Genomic DNA, 19,275 nt, shown 5'->3' with positions numbered 1-19,275 from the left:
GTGTTCCTTATTACACAGCCTGTCAGGATGTTGCCCAGCCACCCGTTCACGGTAATTTAATGGTGGATAGAGGAATATTTAATTCGTGTTTCGGGTAAATTCTTGGACAGACAGTTTTCCGTCCTGGAAATAATCCAGCCCCTATTTCTTCACCCCCTTCATCTCTCATCATCCTCTCCTGCCTGCGCCTCCCTGCTGCACTAGACACGCTCTCCTTTCAAGACCTTACTGACCAGAAAGCTGGGAGGGCAGCAGCCCAGCGAGGGGCCAGCCCCCGCTGCGGCAGCCCTCCGCCCCAGCCGCCCCCCGCCCGGCCTTACCTCCGCTTGACCCCGCGGGCCGGCAGGCAGGTGGCTCGGGAAAGCCACCGCTTGTGCCGCGCTGCGGGCCCGGGGCGGCAGGGTGGCAGTCCTGCCACTGCACTACGGAGTAACAGATTTACGGCGACAGAGGAACTTAACACGCCCTCCTCTTAATTAACTTTAAAGTAGGCAAGGGCTGTGACATCACAGCTCAGTGCAGATTTTCCCAGGATTTATTCATGAGCAGATTTTTGCAAAACAAACCTTATCTCCAGATCTTCTCCCCTCCGGCCAGCCCCAGAACTCCTTATCTGCCCTTCGGAAAATGATTTCAGGCAGAGTGGCAGGCTCAGTAGACACTGCATCCTCCGCTCCCAGAGGACTCGTTTAACTCTGGACTTAATCTGCTAATGAGACATGCCCTGAGGTCGGAGGGGAGTCAAGAGGAAGGTTTTAGCTGCCCTTGTACTAAGGCAAGACTCTGTAATAGCGGCCGAGGCTGGCTGCTTGCCAAAAGCCCCAAACCTGACTGCAGGTTGAAATCCTGATTTTCACCGTAACACAAGTAAGAGTTACGCTTTTGACTGCCACAGAATCAGATAAAGCCACTAATTTATATAAACTGGTGTAGATTGAAGCTGCTGTCAACCACAATATACATGCATGATCTATGCTTCCAGAGCCTGAAGTATATTATTGGTGCAGGAGATGAGATTAAAGCTAATTTTACATAATTCACAAGGCTATTACTTAACTTGTTTGGTCTGATTTTACTGCTAGCACAGCGCAAGAATGGCAGCAAAGGAATGCTGCCCTTTTACATCGTCAATTAATTTGTCACTGTATCTTCAGCAAACATGCTGGGCTAGACATTATCCCTCCATTGAACTGGACCAGTATTGGAAAAGGTGTCCCACAACAAAAGTATTTCTGACACTGAACATGTGCCATTTCTTGACACTCCCCTTGGATTATCTGGGTTGTATGTTAGTACAGAATTGTTCACTCTTGGTCTTTTCCAACACAACAACGTGCACTGTGATTAACAGATATAACCGCCATTCCAAAAGTTTCTGCATCTTACAATTCATGAAGCAATTCTCTGTATCAATTTGAAGACACTGAAAGATTGAAGTGTTAGACACGAGAGTGCCCTTCCTGCTGATCTCATTATGGCTGCCTTCACAAATCAACCACAACTCCTGGCCACAGATCACCAGAGATAGCAAGTAGTTGGTAGGTCAACACATTTCATCCCCCTCTTTCAACTTCCTTCCTAGTCCAGCGAAACAAAAGTTGCTCTATTTGAGTTGGTATCTGTAACTGTGCAGACTGCTACCTTTGTTCAAACAGAGAAAGCTGTTCTGCACCCAATACTGAAAGTTCCTGCATACTTTTAGGAAGTACAAAGTGTAGATAATCCACTGGAGTATGCCGGTCTTATCCCCATGTATTTACACAGCCTGGTAGTACTAACTCACAGTTGGTCCTCCAAAGAAATCCATTCCAGTGTATCCCATAATCCTGGCAAAGTTTTGCAAATCATGGGAACAGGAGGCTAAATCCTACAGCCTCAAAAGTGTTCCTGTATTTTGCTTGTCAATGGGATAAGGTTTTTCTCCACCCCTTCCCCTCTCTCGCCCCCAGGCAAAGTCAGGCAAGTCCTTTCAGGAGCTCTGGCTGGGAGAGGCATGCTAAAACCAGATTACTGGAAGAGCAGAAGGTGTGGCTGTTCAGTGTGAAAAGCCAATCTTTGCTTTAGAAAGGAAAAAAAGAAGCTTTTGATGCCTGAAGTAGGTCAAAATACTTAACCCAGCCCCTTACTGACACTTATATAAAAGTAAGCAAACAAAGCAGGCCAGTGGCAAAATTTTCTCCATTCCCACAGTGGAAAGTGAATATCAAAGCTGCCAGGGATGGGTATAAGAAAGATTACAGGTAAGCATGGGGGAATTGAGGGAGTAAGCCTATTTACCTATTTTATACACAAACTTTCCTAGGTTAGTATTTAGAAGTTGTAAAGAGACTAGACTATAAGAATTTATCTTAAATTTAATCCTGCCACCATGGTCAGCACAAAACACAGACTTTATCATAAACGGGTTTGAGTTAAGGTCAGGAGTAACATACAGTAATGAGATTAAAAGTTAGGTCTAAAGAGACTTCAGAAGGAGACTAAAAGAGTGAATTCCAATTTCTTTAGTCTAGAGTCAGACCTTTTATTACTTTATACATTGATTTAGCACTCAACGGGATTAACATTATCCACCTAAACCACAGTCAGTTCCAACTGTATCCCAGTCATCCCTTTTTTCCTCTGAAGGAACAAAACAGCACCTAAAAAAATAATAGAGAAGTATGTAAACACCTGTCTCCTATTCAGTAGAGGCCCTCCTTGGAAATAAAATTTGTAATTTTCTGTCTGCATACAGGCATTTAAACCCAGCTCCCTCTAAAGAAGGGAACAAATGCCTACTGTTCTCACAGTCAGGACTATTTAAGGACAGGTGGCCCCATGCTGACTTTTTTCCAGTGGTTTTTCCAATTGCTTTCGTCTGCAACATGAACTGCGACTCCAGACTGCCTTGGGAGCAACACTTTTCAGCTCTGTGGTACAGAACAGTTGAGGAAGGGGAAGGGTTAGGGTTGTTTGCAAGAAGAGGTCACGCAGGAGTCAGCCTTTACAATCCTATTAACGCTGGGACAGGGTCATATGGAGTGCACGTTCCAACCAAAGCACCAAGTGGCCACAAGCTGTCACCCGGCAAAGGGTCCTGGAAGCATTTGAGGGGAAACAAAAAAAAAAAAAAAAAAAAAAGACAGATTTTTAATGGTGAATGTCTGCCACACCATGTGTTAGAACCGGCCTCTGCTCCAGGGAACCAAAGCACACAAAGAAATATCCAGCAATAAAATTCTCTGGCTGCAAAGCAGAAAGATGTGGCATGTTTAGGGGGTGGGGAGGGGGCTAAGTTTTAAATTATGTATTTGAGGTAAGGCTTTGTAGATAGCTACCAACAGAAATATAATACTCCATCCTGTTAAAATAACCAGCGTGCTGCTGCCTCCATTTGCTTGGCATGCCATCCTTATAATCCAGATTCATATAAAAATGTCCGCAGAGATCTCAGGAAATTGTGGGGAGGGTAAATATGCAGGTGCAGAAAGCCCTTTGGTACTGCAAGCACAGCAGACAGGATGAAGGGATAGAAAGTCAGTAAATAACATTTCAAAGGAGGAAAAGAAAGTACTGGTTCTTCTTGACAGAAATGCCATGGTCTGGCAGGGCATTTTAACATAGCAGAAGGTTTGCCATTTGCACGTTTTCCTTCGAAAATGCTGCATTATTATTTTTAATTCTTCCATATACCTCTCAGGGTAAAGAGTTATTAACATGTGGCAGGTTAAATGTTCATGTAATAGAGTTAAACATTTACTATGACAGAAAATTATGTTGACACTGAACGGTGACAGTGTTTGTTTTTGTAAAGCCAAAAACAATCAGAAGTTTAGGTTACAGGTTAAGGTTAGAACTAAGGGACTTGTTAAATTAAAAATATGGATCCAACAGTATTATTTCCATCACGTGGCTGGGTGAAAGTAACTCCTAAAATTGTCCAGTTCAACCTACACTTAACTGAAAAGTCTGCTACTTCTTAACTAACACAGTGGAAAAATCAGACCTAACACACATTTACAGAAAAGAAGAATTAAAGAGCTATAAACTGGGTGCCAATAGAACTGGATTATTTTGTAGAATTTGCCTTTTATTTCTGAGATGAGTTCTGTAACAGAGTGCCTAATCTTGAAATGCTGAGCGGTTTGAACGTGGAGCGGGGAAGGCCGGCCACTGCATCACCACCCCTGAGACAGCACTCAGACCCGTGGGCTAGACCATGTGTAGCTTACAGAAGTACCAGTTATGCTGAATTACCATCTTAGAGTAAAGCATTGTCAGTGTTAATTCAGAACATCTTCAAGTTGTGCTTTGAGCAAAATCATTATGAGGACTTCATCAGCACTTTACTTATTTTGGGGAATATATAAAATTCCACTACAAGCTCTATAATAAATACAATTTTATTAACCAGATGTTATACTGAGAAGGTAATTTAATCAGCTTTCTGATGCTGGACCGGTTCTGAACTTGGGCAGTAATCTATGATCACTGCTGTGTGAACTGGAGCTAAGTTTACTCCACATTCCAACGTAGATCTGTGATACGTCATTATAGTCCTGCTACCAGTCAAAGAGACTTCGCATTTCTCTGTACTGTCACATTAGCACAATTGAAAAATAAGATGGACAAAATGGTGACTGTTTAGAAGGCTCTGATGAATGAGGAAAGCCACAAGGAATGTCTACAAGCCAGAGGAAGACACAGGCAGACAGACAACCCCAGCTCTTGTAGGAGCATCACAGAAAAGGAAGACTAGGGGAAATGTTTAAGTATGTTAAACTAGAAAAAGCCTTGCAACAAAACCAGGCACGGAAAGCTAAGGATGAATAATGTTTCTAACACTGTCATTATAAACTACCCTCCAGAAAGCCCTAAAATATGCTCCAGATCATCCACGTGCATAATATGATGCAGCTCTCGACTGAAAAAATAAGGTCTCCCATGAGGCTACTGGAGAAGTATTGGGAGTTAAAATAGCCTACATTAAATTCATATATAAACTGAACACTAGCAACAGCTCGAGTCCAGCTCCACTACAAGCTTCCTTTGCCTCCAGAAAAAGAATTGCTACCAATTGAAAACCATCTAAAAGCTGTCAAAAGGAGCTTTTCTTACAAGTATTTTAGTCAAAGAAATAAAGGGTTATGCTTTGAAGAAAGCTTTGATATTTAAATGCTTAACTGGTTTCCTATCTTTCTGTGTACATTTCAAAATGTTATTTTTTAATGGCCGCTGTTGCTATGCAACAGGGCAGAATTTCTAAAATCTATTCATCTGTTGTACAAATGACAATGTTTTCAGGACATATTTAACTCTCACAGCCTATTAAGTCCAAGGAGGACAGAATTAGAGGATTATAAGCTCCTAGAGCATGCAACCCCCAAAGGGGTACAGCATGGCTAAAAAGGGTCTTTCACCAATTATACCAATTTTTTCAATATGCTGTAAAGATGAAGTAGCTACTCTGCTTATAGAAATTGTGAAAACCAGCCCAGCTTCAGTTAAATAAAGTGACATCTAAATGTAGAAACAAAAGTTGTGATCATTACTTTTATCCAGAAATTATCAAAGCAATTCTAATCAGATTCTGCTACAATGATACTTACTGAAACTACAGGTGCTGGTCAGGCAATCACAAATCAAGCTCCAGCATATTAATAACTTACAGCTCCCTTGGAAGTTATCACCCTTTGGATATGATCATCTATTGTGTGCATGCTTTTTAGGCTGCTGCAATGCAAAATGAAGTTAATTCACTTGAACATGGTCATAAAATCAATTAAGCTATCACAGAACATGAGATAAGCTTTACTTTCCAGTAAAATAAACTATATAAAGTAACCTGGTCAGTAAGCTGAAGGGGCAGTAATACAATATTGAGGCACAATAATTCCTTACTGCTCAAAGCTGGTAACAAGCACAGCTCAATGCCATAAGGGTTTTCTACCTATCAGTAGACTGCAGAGCACTGGGGATGTGTAAACCACTAGGAAATGTGTGAAATTTAGCCCTAAAAAGCACGCCTATTTTTGGCTGACTTGCATTCACTGTAGAACAGTCTTTACTTCCACTGAAAAATATCTATAGGTACACAAAAAACCAAAACCAATTGACCTGACTGACGTGATTTGCAGGAGCGATGACTAACAGCAATCTCCACGTGTGTCAGTGGGAAACCTGTGATGTATTGTCAGCGTCAAAACTGCACTTAGAAGCCTAGATCTTGAAACAAGTAACAACACTTGGCCTAATTCTGTAACTCAAAGACAAACCAGAAGTATTTTAACTGGTTTTATTGACTCTGCTGGCTAAAGCAGCCATTCTGCCTTCAGAATAGTTCATCCCAGTTACACTGACTCCCTTTGAGATGGATCTTTTTGCAATCTATAACCAGCATTCTGATTATTTAGTTGCTTTATAACAATTTCAATGACGACATGAAATACTGTTCTTGTAACAGAATTTCAATGGTTAAGAATTTTCTCTCCTTTTTTTTCCCCTTTTATATCCATCAGGAAGAGAAAGTAAACTCACTTTATAGAAGATGCTTTTCTAAATGTCTAATTTTGCAAAAATGCTGGACTGAAATAAGATAATGGCAGTGGTCAAACCCATCAGCACAGCACTTCCTCTGTGTGAGCAGTAAACAAGTGTAGGGATGTCATTAGCAGCTTGGCTGACCCACTGATGAACTCCGGGCTGCAAAGGAGATGCAAGGTGCCAGATCACTACGTGCACACTCTTACTACACACACACGTACACACACGTGTGCATGCACACACACAGGTCCTTACAGCATAAAAGGTGTCATAGAGCAATCTGCAACAGTTACACATCATCATCTAGGGAAATGAAACCCTGAAAAACCCCTTTGACAGCGAAACGTTTTGCTTTTAAAGAGGCAAACCTCTTGCTTTCATAAAGCACACATTCAAATATAAACACCACACAGACAATAGTCTCTAAGGGGCCTGGATTAAAATCAAATAACAAGCAACACAAAGAACACTCTACAACATTGCACAATCAGCATATCTCAAAATCCAAAATCAAACAACTCTGTTCAGTGAGACAGGACTCCTGCGCTTCCCAAGAGTCTTGGAAATGTTCTTACATCATTTCTGACAGCTCAGAGCCAGCCCTGTTCTATTACCACTTGGGGAAAGAAGCACTTGTACCAGCTGGCTGGCTTTAATATTCAGCTTGGAAGCATGACCTCTTCTCTTTAAGGCAGTGAGCTGAGTTTTGTTCTCACTGGTAATGATTTTTTTAGGAGGTAGGGCACAGGGAATTGGAGTCTGTAGTCAACATAAAGCCAAGCTGCTGAAAGTGGATGTCAGGATTTCCCATTCCCTCTCCAAACTACCCCAGCCAAGTCTCGCCCTGCGAACGCACTGATCAGGGAGACAAGGCATCTGTTTACTGCTAGCAAGGAGATTAAAATGACAGATCTAAGACTAACACTAATTTAATCTTCATGTAGAAATTATCTGATTTTCCACTGTTATTGTCGATCTATTCTTTTTAAGGGCATGGAAAGGTGAACTGCACAATGTCTTTACAACAACATCTTCCGCTCCCATTAATTTATTTTAAGCCTAGTATATTTGAGGTTTTTCTTAACGCCCAGTTAAAAGATTATCTAACAGTTTCTGCTTTCAGTTAAAGTGGTACAAGTTTGTCCACTCCTCAGATATGAAGAAAATCTTGAAAGTGTAACTTGTGTTTACCCAGTGATTCAAAGGGCAAACAGAACAAAACCCCAGTTGTATATAGAACATCATGCTTTTTTTGAGTGGTAACTCCCGATTTGTTAAAGTAGGCCTAGCTATACGGGACACATTTGCCACCCAGTGAAGCTTCTAAGAACCACTGAAATAAGATTTTATTCAGTGGCTGAAGTTTCTACATCCTGATACAAGTCAGCACTCAGAAACTTAGCTAGGAGTTTCAGTCCAGGACTTAGGGGGAAAGAGGTCATACCCAAGACAAACGCTACCTGTTGGTACAACTGGTGTAAGCCAGTACCTGTGATGACCAAGAGGAGAAACACTGACTGAATGAGAAGTCAAGCTTGAACTCCATTTGCACCTATTTTAAATGGCTGTTTCACTTAGATAAGGGATGAAATATATTAGCCAAGTCATACCAACTGCCACCCCACCTCCACACAGACTTCTAACCCATGGCTAAAACTATGTCATACTACAGGATAATCACAACCCAGAATCTTTACAGGTATTGTGTTTATAACTCCTCAAAATATGTATAATTTTATGTTGTTTAAGTGTACTCAGAGGTACAATTGCCACTGATTACATACAGAGAGACCGATTTATCCCCTAGTTACATACGCAAAGAGTAACTGATTTTAACAGAGCTGAATTTATGCTTTCAAACACTATTTTATTGCCAAAAGTGGAGCACTGACACATTTGCTCAGGCAGTGTTTGGACAACAGAAATCCCTATGTTAATCAAAACAAGTAAGCTCTGTAGCACTGTATTCAATAAACTGTAATTAAGAAGGTGGCAACATAAGGGTGGCTGTCCACAAAATCCTTTTGTAATTATGCATGGTTTGTGGCTGAGCTAATAGGATGAACAATTTAAATTAGTTACAAACTCTACCAAGTACCAAGGTACCATCCGTTCCCAAGTCTATTAATTAGAATCAATTTAATCCCTACTGGGATAAAGGTCAAACAACACGTATTTGACCCTTTTCTACTGGCGTCAGTGTTATCAGCCAATGGATCTGGCAGTGCCTGGGTCTGACTTGTTCAACTCTTCAGCATGTTGACATGATGCTTTGAAGAACAGAGTCTGGACCCAGCTAAAAAGATCTAATAATTTCTGCTTTCTATTCCTGATAAGCACACGGGTTTAAAAACTCCAGAGTTTGTTCTCTCTCGGTGGCCAGCTCTGAGGCTGTTGTTCTCAGTCTTCAAGATTTTTACTTTCCAGTCTCCCTTTCTTACATAATACCTTAAGGAAGCAATGGTTTTGGATTTTTATCTTCAATTCAGTCCAGAAATCAAAGTGAAAAATTAACTTTAAATGTAACAGACATTTGTTAATGGATTTTAAAACAAATGCTCAGAATCAATAACAATTACCTGACATTTCCAAACTGCCCAGAAGGAGACAGAATTTCTGCACACTTACCCAATTTTATGGGAAAGAAATAGAGAGAACTGTTGTCTCTTTTTCTTTTCCCCACAGTTCCTGTAGAATTAACTGACTACTTCTGTGGAGTTCATCATCATTTATTTGTCCTACTTCTTTTCTTGGAAAAGTTGTTATAATACTTTCATACCTCTCAGGTTACAGTAAGGCTAAGTTCCTGGTCTTGGCTATGGTAATATGATGTAAAACCAGCTAGATATTGATGTACTTACATTGTGTATGTTCCTTTGAATGTTGCTGTTCTGTTTGAGGAATGTCATTCAGAGTCTATTCAGAGTTTTCCAAGTTCTTCCTTCATATTTTTACTATCCACTGCATAGTATCACCCTATCAAGAGAGGTTTCCACAGCAGGGTAAAAAAAAAACCCACAAAAAAACACTATAAAAAAAAATCTTTGATTCCTTCTAAACTTTTTAGTCAGAATGCTTAAAAATGTATGTAGGGCTTATGGTCATTCTTAAAGCAAATTGCTGTGCCAAACTAATCAGAGATTAGCTCAACAGCATGTTTAATTAATTTTATAATGCAGTAGTATATTTATCAATGCTTCAGATGGAAATAGTTCTACAAATCTGAGACAACTTTTTCCTAGCCTGTGCCAGACTCATGACAGAAATGCAATAGAAATACACAGCAGCACATTTACAGGTCACAGTAGGTGATGAAACCGTGCAAATAAAATAGGGATGAATCACTTCAGATAAGTAAGGTGAAACATCACAGACCAAAACCATCTTGTCAGCCATGAAATGCTGAAAAGCAGCCTTCTGAATCCTTTCTTTGGTACAAGTAAGACCAAGATTACAGAATCACAGAAGGGTTGAGGCTGGACAGGACCTCTGGAGGTCATCTGGTCCAACCCCCCTACTCAGGATAAGATCCCTAGTCTACTACTTTGACCAAGTCAACTCTCATTTTGAATTTCACTGACTCCTCTTCAAGCTTTCCATATCAAAGCTTCTGTATTCACTTTCAAGGCTGCTATCCCCATGTTAACACAGACCTTTCATTTAGCATCAGATCTCCTATTGCAGCCTTTACCTACCAGCATTAATTAAAAAAAAAAACCTTCGGGTTTTCTACCACACTGTCTGCACCTTTGTAAACATTCCCCTAAACTCTTTATTGCAGCTCTTCAAATCCCACCTTAAAATCTCTGTTGCTGCGATGCCTTTCCAAAAACTTGAAAATGGCTAAACGAGTGGTGCTGAAATCACTTGCTTTACAATCACCATCAGTACAGACTTCTGTGTCTCTATTCAGCTGTTGTTTTTTGGTTTATATCTACAATGTAAAACCTGAGGTAGGTATTGTCTTTTTCTGTTGTCCTTATACAGCACATTTAGCATCTTTATGCTAAATAATTTCTGGTGCATGATTTGATTTCTGAGGCACCACAACATTAATATATAACCTCACCTTTAAAATGTCAAGACTTCTTACAGCATTGACACGGTCCTTGTATTTTGTGGAAAGCCTCATATAACTGTCTTGATGCCAGTTCTTAAGCATTTTAAGTGCTGGATTTTTTGGTGGGCCAACACAGCATGGTTGCACTGGGATAATATTTTCACATGACATCACTCTATCCTGATGCGAGATGACAAGCCTGTTACTCTGCAAGTTCCACTTCTTGCTAACATTATTTATTCTCCTTACAACACACCCAGTAACAAAAGACAGGTATGTTCTAAATTATAAGCTAAAACAGCTCCAGCCAGAACGTCTGTGAAGCAGCATCAACAGATCTGATATCTGATAAATTCTGGCTGTGCTTGCCAACCAGAGACACTTATTCAGCATGTTATCCAAACTGTGGCCTTGGCACTAGCACACACAGCAGGCTTAATGCCATTGAAGCCTGGGACTTGAAGTGAGGGTTCTTCTGCCCATCCTTAACTTCAAACAACAAGGAAGTGAACTGCCAAGAGGAAACCATTAAATAAAGCTGCTGTCAGTATATAATCTTTATAGAAAGAAAGCCTTTCCACAGACCATAAAGCGACTCAATCAAATCTGTGCTCTCACAGTTTACCAAAAGTTCCAAATTAATATATTATTTTGCATGACATGGAAGAACATTCACACCCCAATTCTTTTCACATACTTCTTATTACTGGTAAGTTATGACACACTCTAATAGTTCATTGTAAGATTAAGTGCTTAAATTTAAGTAAGATTAAAGTAACTATCACTAAAAACATGCCTGAAACTGTTCAGTTCCTATGGTGGTGGTTTGATTTTTTTCAGCCACAGCCAACAGGAGAGATAAATTACCTAGAACCTGATATTTACACTATTGGTAAATCTTCTCATTATACTAAAAATTTATCTATAACATAGAAAATGCAAAATTTCCTTTTGGCTTACATGATCTTTTTCACTTTGAGACAGGTCAAAGTCTTTTTTCAAAAAGGCTAGTTACTTATTTCCGTTTCTAAATTACTACGGAAAAATCCGGTAGATACATGGAGTGTAAGTCTACATGTCATTCTGGTATCTCCACAGGGCATAAAAAGCATTCTGGAAGTGGACAGATGCTCCCTTGACAACATTGTCTTGGTACTGGAATGTAAAAATACATACGTAAATTTTACAGAGCCTTTTTAAAATAATTATACACAAGGCTGACTCAACATCTGCTTGTGCAGTACATTTGCATACTGCATTTGCATTGAGTACGTCAGAACTGTGTCCATTTCTTTTATAAACATAATTTTAAAGGCCTTCTGGTTTCATTATGTCAAATCATGGTGCCTGTTAAAAACAAGTAGATGATGATTAATCATATTTATGGAAAACCAGTTCCTCTCAGCTCTGACATTATATAATTTTAAAACAGTTCTTTTCCTTACAACTAATCTCCTCTGGGGTGGCCAGATCAGCTGTATTCATGTTCTGAACTCAGACTGAATTGCAAGATACATGTCAGAAATCAGTTATTACTGGCAGAATACAAGGATCTTCTCGATGATAGGCCAAGCTGCAGTGGATTTACAACCTGACAGACAGCAAGCAGAAGGACTTACCGAGTTTACTTTAGGTATGCTATCTCATCCCTTCCCCACTCCTCCAGCACATTACCAGAAATTACACGCCTTTGTACATGACAAAAGAAACGTTTTCAGGTTTGGAACACCACAGTCCATCTGGATGGAAGCCTATGGCAGATTAAAATTCCTGTGTGTTAAGAATCTGATGTCAGGTCCTTTAGGCAAGAGCTAACTCTCAAATACAGTTTAGTAAGAGTGTTCTACATGTTCTGAAAGTGAAATCGGAGACGAATGTTTGAGCATGACCAATATTTTAGAAGAACTTTTAGATTCAGAACTCTTACTGAAATCCATGAGATACTAATCGTTTGTCCTACACCTTAAAAACAGTTGCAGCTCTGGATGACTTTCAGCATCAGCCTCAGTATTTTGCCCTTGCTTCATGAGATTAGCATTAATTTCCATTTTTTTGTTGTTCACTGTCCCATAATAATCACCATATTATTGCATTTGTGGCATTCTGCAGCTGTCCATCACATTGCCATCCTGCTAAAGGTGACTCGCAGACATAACTGGCTAGACTCCAGTGCTGACAGAGCGAGGTCATGGCTATCAAGCAGTACATTCCATGCAAGAGCAAAGTTTCCGTTTCTTGTTTTTGTTGGTGATACTAGCTCCTTGCCATCTAGTAAGGGCTCTTGTCTGTCCTGATATTCCAGACTGTTTACCTCGCCTGCTGCGCAAGCATGCAAACTCTTTGAGGGGCACAGTCTCCTGCACACGGGACGTGAACGTTCAGAGGACAGAACAGTGAAAGGAGAGATCTTTCAGTGTGTTTACGAGGTCATTTCTTGCACAGTGATGAATGTGAAAAACTCTTTAATGAGGTTAACAGGAATTGTTCAACTCTTCTCTGCAGTGCTGTCACACTTAAGACAAGGCCGCGGCTACCCCTAACCCATCTGGTATTTTGGAGACATCTCTCATGCCAAAGCATCCCTAGAAGTCCTCTTGTTCATTCATCGAAAGCTACTGTTACCAAAATAGCAAACATATCACAGCTGGGAGGGAGCAAAATAGGAGGATAAAATACACATACTTTGAAAGAAACTGAGATTACAGAAATGACCACAAAGAAACAGCAGAAAAGCACTTCTGCATAAGATCCCTTGTAGATAAGCTACTGAAGATACCACTGATCTCTGAGCCCAGAACCCTCAGCATTAATAAAAAAACTAATGAAAATCAAAGGCTTTTGATTAGTCTCCCAACAGGGAAGGCCTAAGAAACTCTTCCAAAGTTACCGTCAGACAAGATCGAATACTAAAATACATACTATAGTTGGGGAATCTGTTTCTGTCCTATAACCATACCTTTTTCAGTTATTTCTGTTAGCTTTTGGTGACACTTAATAATCCCGAACACCTAAAACCCAAACATCTCTTTCCTGTTCAGTCACACACTAGGTTAAATAATACATGAACAAAGTAAATTAAAATTACAAGGAAAAATTTTAGACATCAAGGAAACTCCCTAAAAGAAAACTTAACAAACAGCAAGACATATAAATGACATGCAAAAGACATATGAATCAATACTTCATCACTAGAGATCATCAAAACCAGGGCTGACAACTCTCTGGCAAAGGCACTATAACAGAAAATGTTGTAGGAAAAGCAAATGGCTCAGAGGAAACCAGAAGAGTTTTCCAATTCTAACCACCAGTGAATGAACCCATTCAGCCTCTGCATCCCCCTGACTACTCACATCTGCAGAGGGCTGTTCTTCCACACAAGAAATATTGTTCAAAGGGGCCAGTCTTCCCAATATTACCTTGCTTATACAGTATATCCTTTGCAAAACACCATTAGGCTTTGGAAGCGGATTTTTATTTCATAGGCATTAAATCATAAACTCATAAAAATCTCTCCTTCTCCCATTTCATTAACGCAGATATACTCTGCCATTCTGGCTAACCACAGAATATCAAAAGCTAAGACCCTTAACAAAGCTACCAATGTGTGAGACTGAGGCAGAGGTGATGCTGTCGTGGTCAAATACTTTTAAGGTGTAGTCAAAATTCTCAAGAGTTAAAGCCAGCAATAGTGCCAGTTTTGAATTCTGCAAGCAACCAAGAAGGAACCGAAAGCAAAAACGTATGTTTCTCCAGCAATTCAGCCGCAGCAAAGTAACTCCTCAGCCAGCACTTCTGAATCTGGACACATCTCCAGGGAACAGCATGAAAGCTGAATTACAATACTTGAGTGCTTCCGGAGAAAATTCAGTGTTATTCATCCCTCATAGTAACACTAACATGTCCTGGATCATTTGTAAACCACTCTTTCTCTGTATACAGCAAATTGACATGCTTTTGGTTTTTCCCAGAAGTGTTACGGGAAGCATTTAAATACACAGTGCCTCCCATGACCAAGTAGCTTTTGAAAACTTCTACCCAAAGATAAAAATGGAGTATGGATCCTTTGATCTCTTAGTATACACCTGAACAGGGATGACCTGATGATTAAAGTCTCTCATTGCCTAAAAGTTGCCAGTAGTTTCAATTGAAAAGCCAGAAGATACACACTTCTGAAGCTGAAAACACAGCTGACAGTGCTTTGTCCCCTTCTTGGCCACTTCATCAGACAGGCCAATGAACAACCATGAGAAAAGAAACATCAACTTAGAAAGAAACGTCTCCTAGACATTTATCCTTCTAAGTCATACCTGAAGCATAACAGCAGAGCAATGGACTCAAAGGAATGGAAGCTGAGAATGGGAACCAGGGTGGATTTATGTGATCATGCTCAAGAGACTTCCATTGAGAATTTCAGTGTCCATGCTCATCTATCAAGCAGAAGACACTATATCCCCATTTATATAACCCCTTTTTTTGATGTATTTCTTGCCGTCTCCATAGCTTTAAATGCAAGATCAAATTTTACAGTAAAAAGGTTGCCTATGTAACAATTCGTAATCTTAATGAGATACGACACTTGTCGCCTTATGCGAAAACCGCTCAGATAAGTCTCATTTGTGATTAACAAAGCCAGCCTCTGAGGTAATGTAAGATGAAATCCAGTCCAGTGTAATTATCAGAGGAAATTTCATATGCTAACAGCCTCAACTAACCTATCTTTCAGAAGATTCTAATCTCAAAAATATGGTTATATATCGCCGCCTACCTCCAAAACTCCGCCACTATGTCTGTGTGCGCAAGCGCTGTGACGACTTTTTCAAGATGCACTGCACACCCATTATTAGAATCTGAATCTATATGTTACTGTTTCCACTCACCTCTATGTATCACTGTGCTTGGCCTCAGAATTTCATGCCTGCGGTGGAAGCGTATTTCTATACTTGGAATATTGTGACTACACCATCTGATAATCAGAATCTGTTACGAATTATTAATTATAATCAATAATTCAAGCTTTGCATGTAATTGTAGAACAGTTAATGGCATAAGAAGTCACAACAAAAATAGAATAGTTAATTTTCACAAGCCTTATTGAAAGACAACTTGCCAGCCACTTCAAGACTTTGTTTCTTTTTAATCATCTAAGGCAAAGCATAAAATTGAAGAGTAGTGCCAAACAGAGGTCTTGCATTCTACATGGAGACTGCATTAAATTCACCAAGTTAGGGTTGAGCACAGAAGGCAGGAAAAAAAAAAATGAAACCTTGGAGCAAAGGGAATGGAAACTACCGCATCTAGGTAAAATTGTCATTAAAAATGTTAAGGAAGAAAAGGATAAGCCTGTGTTAGTGGTGCAGGGAAAACGTGCCACTACCAAAGGCAGAAAGGCAGTGCCACTTCAAAACTTGCTGAGTGCCATACCTGACTTACTGGATAGCCATGATATAACTGAAAAAAGAACCTAATTCAAATTCAGTAAAAGCAAAAACTGAAACACCTTGATGACAGACATGAAAACAACCCATAAGGCAAACCCTGCCCCCAAAGTTCTAAACATAACTAACAACCACACAACATTTCACAATATCACATGAGGCAGGTAAAACAGTTCCCAACAATCATTCCCATTTATTCTTTCCTTTTAAGATATGTAGAGATTTTATAGATAAAACACACAAATTAACTACAGTCTATATCTGTTCACAGTAGTGCCATGCTCAGCTCTATATCTTACACAGTGCTCTCTCCTTTCAGCCCATGTCACCTGGTTCATTAGGGCTGACTGCCATTGTTCAGCCTCCAGCTCAGCTGCAGCTAAGCAGCTCTTCTTGAGCAAGCCCTAGAAATGGTGGTACTTCAATACCAGAGCTTAGCATAGCAACCAGCCGGACTAAAGAAATAAATAATGCAGCATGGTATTCTAACAGATAACATAAATACACTTGCAGCAAATTGCTTGGGTCCAAAGGTCAGTCAACTTGTTTGCTCTGTCTCCAAGAATTTGTAAATCCCAACATGATGTTTAAACACAAACATACACAAACATCAAAGTTCAATGCTGACATATTTTACACCTCAAAGTTGTATGCCAGAATAGCTCCACACCACACAAACTGTAATGCATGTGGAAGACAGTGACAAAACACTATCCCAAACTAAATGCAAATTTTTCCTTTAAATATCCTCTCATTCTGTGTTTTCTTCTTTATTCTGTATTTACTCTCATTCATCCTTTCTCACACAGAGAAGTATTTATGCAGCTGTCTTAATTTCAGAATTCCTCCCTTTCATTACCCATAAAGGGGGAGATAACACTTTAAATCTTTAAGCGTGTTTTTTGTATTCCTGACTGATTCCCACATAGGGAGACACCTGTATGTATGAAAACAGAGTGTTTCAAGGTAAACCACCAGTTCCTGTGCTGAATGGACACACCAACTACACTGCCTGGAAGCGGTTGTGCAGACAGAGCAGTCTCTCAGCCTCTCTCCCTCTCTCCCAAAGGAAAAGTGCAAACAACCTCACAGCTCCTACTCATGTTGTGCTTTTCTTCCTTGCCGGGCTCTCATTCATCTTACCTTTGAACAGCTCTGGGCTGGCCAGAAGTAAAACACAAGGGACTTGAGAAAGCACAAGAAATTAATTTTGTGAATGGAAGACCGTCGGGGTGAAACCGAACCCTTCTCCCCCCTTTCTGGAGAGCCAGAGCCGTCCCCACGCACCATTTGCCCCCTCCCGAGCCAAGCCCCCCTCGGCGGGGTGGCACCATGGCTGTGGCCGTCCGGCTGTACCGGAGAGCTCGAGATGTGCTCAGCCCGGGCGGCTGGAGCCGGCGGTCAGCTGCCCCCTCTGCCTGCGCACGGTCCCAGCAAGCAGGACTGCCAGAAGCAGCCCAGCACACAGGAACGCAAGCGAGCACTGGCCGCACGGGTGGGAGTCACACAGCCCCCCCCTCCCTGCCACAGGAAACCCAGGCTGGAGCAGACCCTCTCCTTTGTCAGCAGAGGAGCATTCGGGAGGGGCCCCCTTGCTCACTGTCACATTTCCTCAGAGGAGATGGGGAGAGACAGGACGCCGGGAAGGAGGAGTGGGCAACTTCTGAAACCTAAGTCAGCTTTATGGCTCGGCGCACCAGGGTTTTGCAAAATCAGCGCCCCTCCTCCCCTCTCACCTTTCCAAAGCAATCCCACCTGTAGGCGAGGGAAAAGGCTTTTAAGTCTCCGAGTCGGAGGACTCCCCCGTAGAGCAGCAGGTGGGAGCTTCCTCCCCCGTTCCCCCTCCGTGCTGATGCTCACCTTTCTGGCTCCTCGTTTAGCAAACTCCCTGGCCAGATGGCGGCCAATGCCTCTGCCCCCTCCAGTGATGAGCACGCTCTCCCCGGACAGGTCGCGGAGCTTGGGCGGCAGCACCATGCACACGGCAGCCTTCACCACCAAATAAACCATCTGCACCGGGAAAAGCAGCAAAGCGCCCAGCCACTTCCAAATCATCCTCTTGTTCCAGGCACGTCAGGAAGGCAAAATTCTCTTCCAACCCTTCACGAAACCAAGTTAACAGAGAAAGAAAATCAATACCCTTCATGCACCCCCAGATGGGGGACAAGTCTTCAAGCCCCTTCCAAAACTTGGGGGCAAAAGATTCTCAGGCTGGAAAAATCCTTCTCTCCCCCTAAAAAAATAGGGGTAGGAGTAAAGTAGTGCAGAAGACCAAGTCACTCCCGTTTCTTGATCTGTGTCCTCTGGGATTGTCACATGCAGGTAAAACGGTTTCCTTGCTTTTTAACTGGAAGACAGTTTTTTAAAATTACAAGAGAGAGAGAAGAAAAAAAAAAGTAAAATTAAAAGTAACCATACATCCCTCCGCCTCAGAGACCGACATAAAAATCCAGTATCCACATGGAAGGCTTTTATATTTGGAAAAATAAAATAAAGCAGCCTATGTCTCCAAATTTCAGCCTGCAGTGCCTTCCAGGCAGCTCATTTCTATTCTTAGACTCAGGAAATTGCTTAAATAAGACAGAATTGCCAGGACCTTCTTTTTAAGAAAGGCTCTATTCAGGGCAAGGTTGTTGTTTTTGTTTTAATATCTATAAAAATCTATAGACGTCTTGTCCTGAGCCGGTTGCAAAGGTTGAGTTGATCACCGCCTCTCTCTGCCCCCTCTCCTGTTTTTTTTCACTCGGAGTATCTGTGATCACAGAGCAGGAATTATGCCGTACACTATTTCAGCTCTGGCTCTTACTCATTTCTCCCTATTGCGCTCTCTGCCTATCACAGCCGCGGCGCTGGGGAGTTTTTATACCCCATTAAGCCTGATTGACAGTTAAAGTGTTGGGGAGATTTCACTACTGTTTCTCTGAGTGGCTGGCTTTGCTCTCCCCTCCCCCAGCGCTATCCGGGAGCCACCGCACACCAGCTCGCACATGCAGGCAGGCTGAGGCGTGCAGCGCTGCCGAGCCGCAGCCTGCGGGCCGGGGGGCTCTGCGCCGGGGCCGGGGGGCGCTGCCTGCGGCGCTGCGCTGGGGCCGGGGGGCGCCGGGGCTGCCGGCGGCGCTGCGCTGGAGCGGCCGAGCCGTCTGCAGCCCCCGCCCGGCGCCGGGGGAAGGGGCTGCGGCGCCCCCCGCCCGGGAGGCAGCGCTCCCAGCAACGGGCAGGGCGAAGGCGCAGGCCGGGGGAACCGTCCCTGCCTTACCG

The 19,275-nt window shown here is 41.8% G+C and overlaps 1 protein-coding gene across 5 annotated transcripts in view; it reads right to left on the bottom strand.

Annotated features, from left to right (window-relative positions):
* Window positions 1-19,275, bottom strand: part of DHRS3 (dehydrogenase/reductase 3) — a 40,828-nt gene that overhangs the window by 18,861 nt on the left and 2,692 nt on the right. Inside the window, exons 1-2 of one of the 5 annotated variants that reach the window (XM_080380855.1) lie at window positions 18,614-19,056; window positions 17,878-18,117 (exon numbers count right to left, since the gene is read on the bottom strand). In XM_080380855.1, coding sequence (XP_080236981.1) covers window positions 17,878-18,072 — 195 coding nt within the window. In that variant the 5' untranslated portion in view covers window positions 18,073-18,117; window positions 18,614-19,056. The other 4 variants (XM_080380857.1, XM_080380856.1, XM_080380859.1 and 1 more) reach the window with 4 other exon arrangements.

Source organism: Falco punctatus (genome assembly GCF_963210335.1).
Source record: "Falco punctatus genome assembly, chromosome: 3".
Classification (NCBI taxonomy): Eukaryota; Metazoa; Chordata; class Aves; order Falconiformes; family Falconidae; genus Falco; species Falco punctatus.
This window is presented reverse-complemented; position numbering and strand designations above follow the sequence as displayed.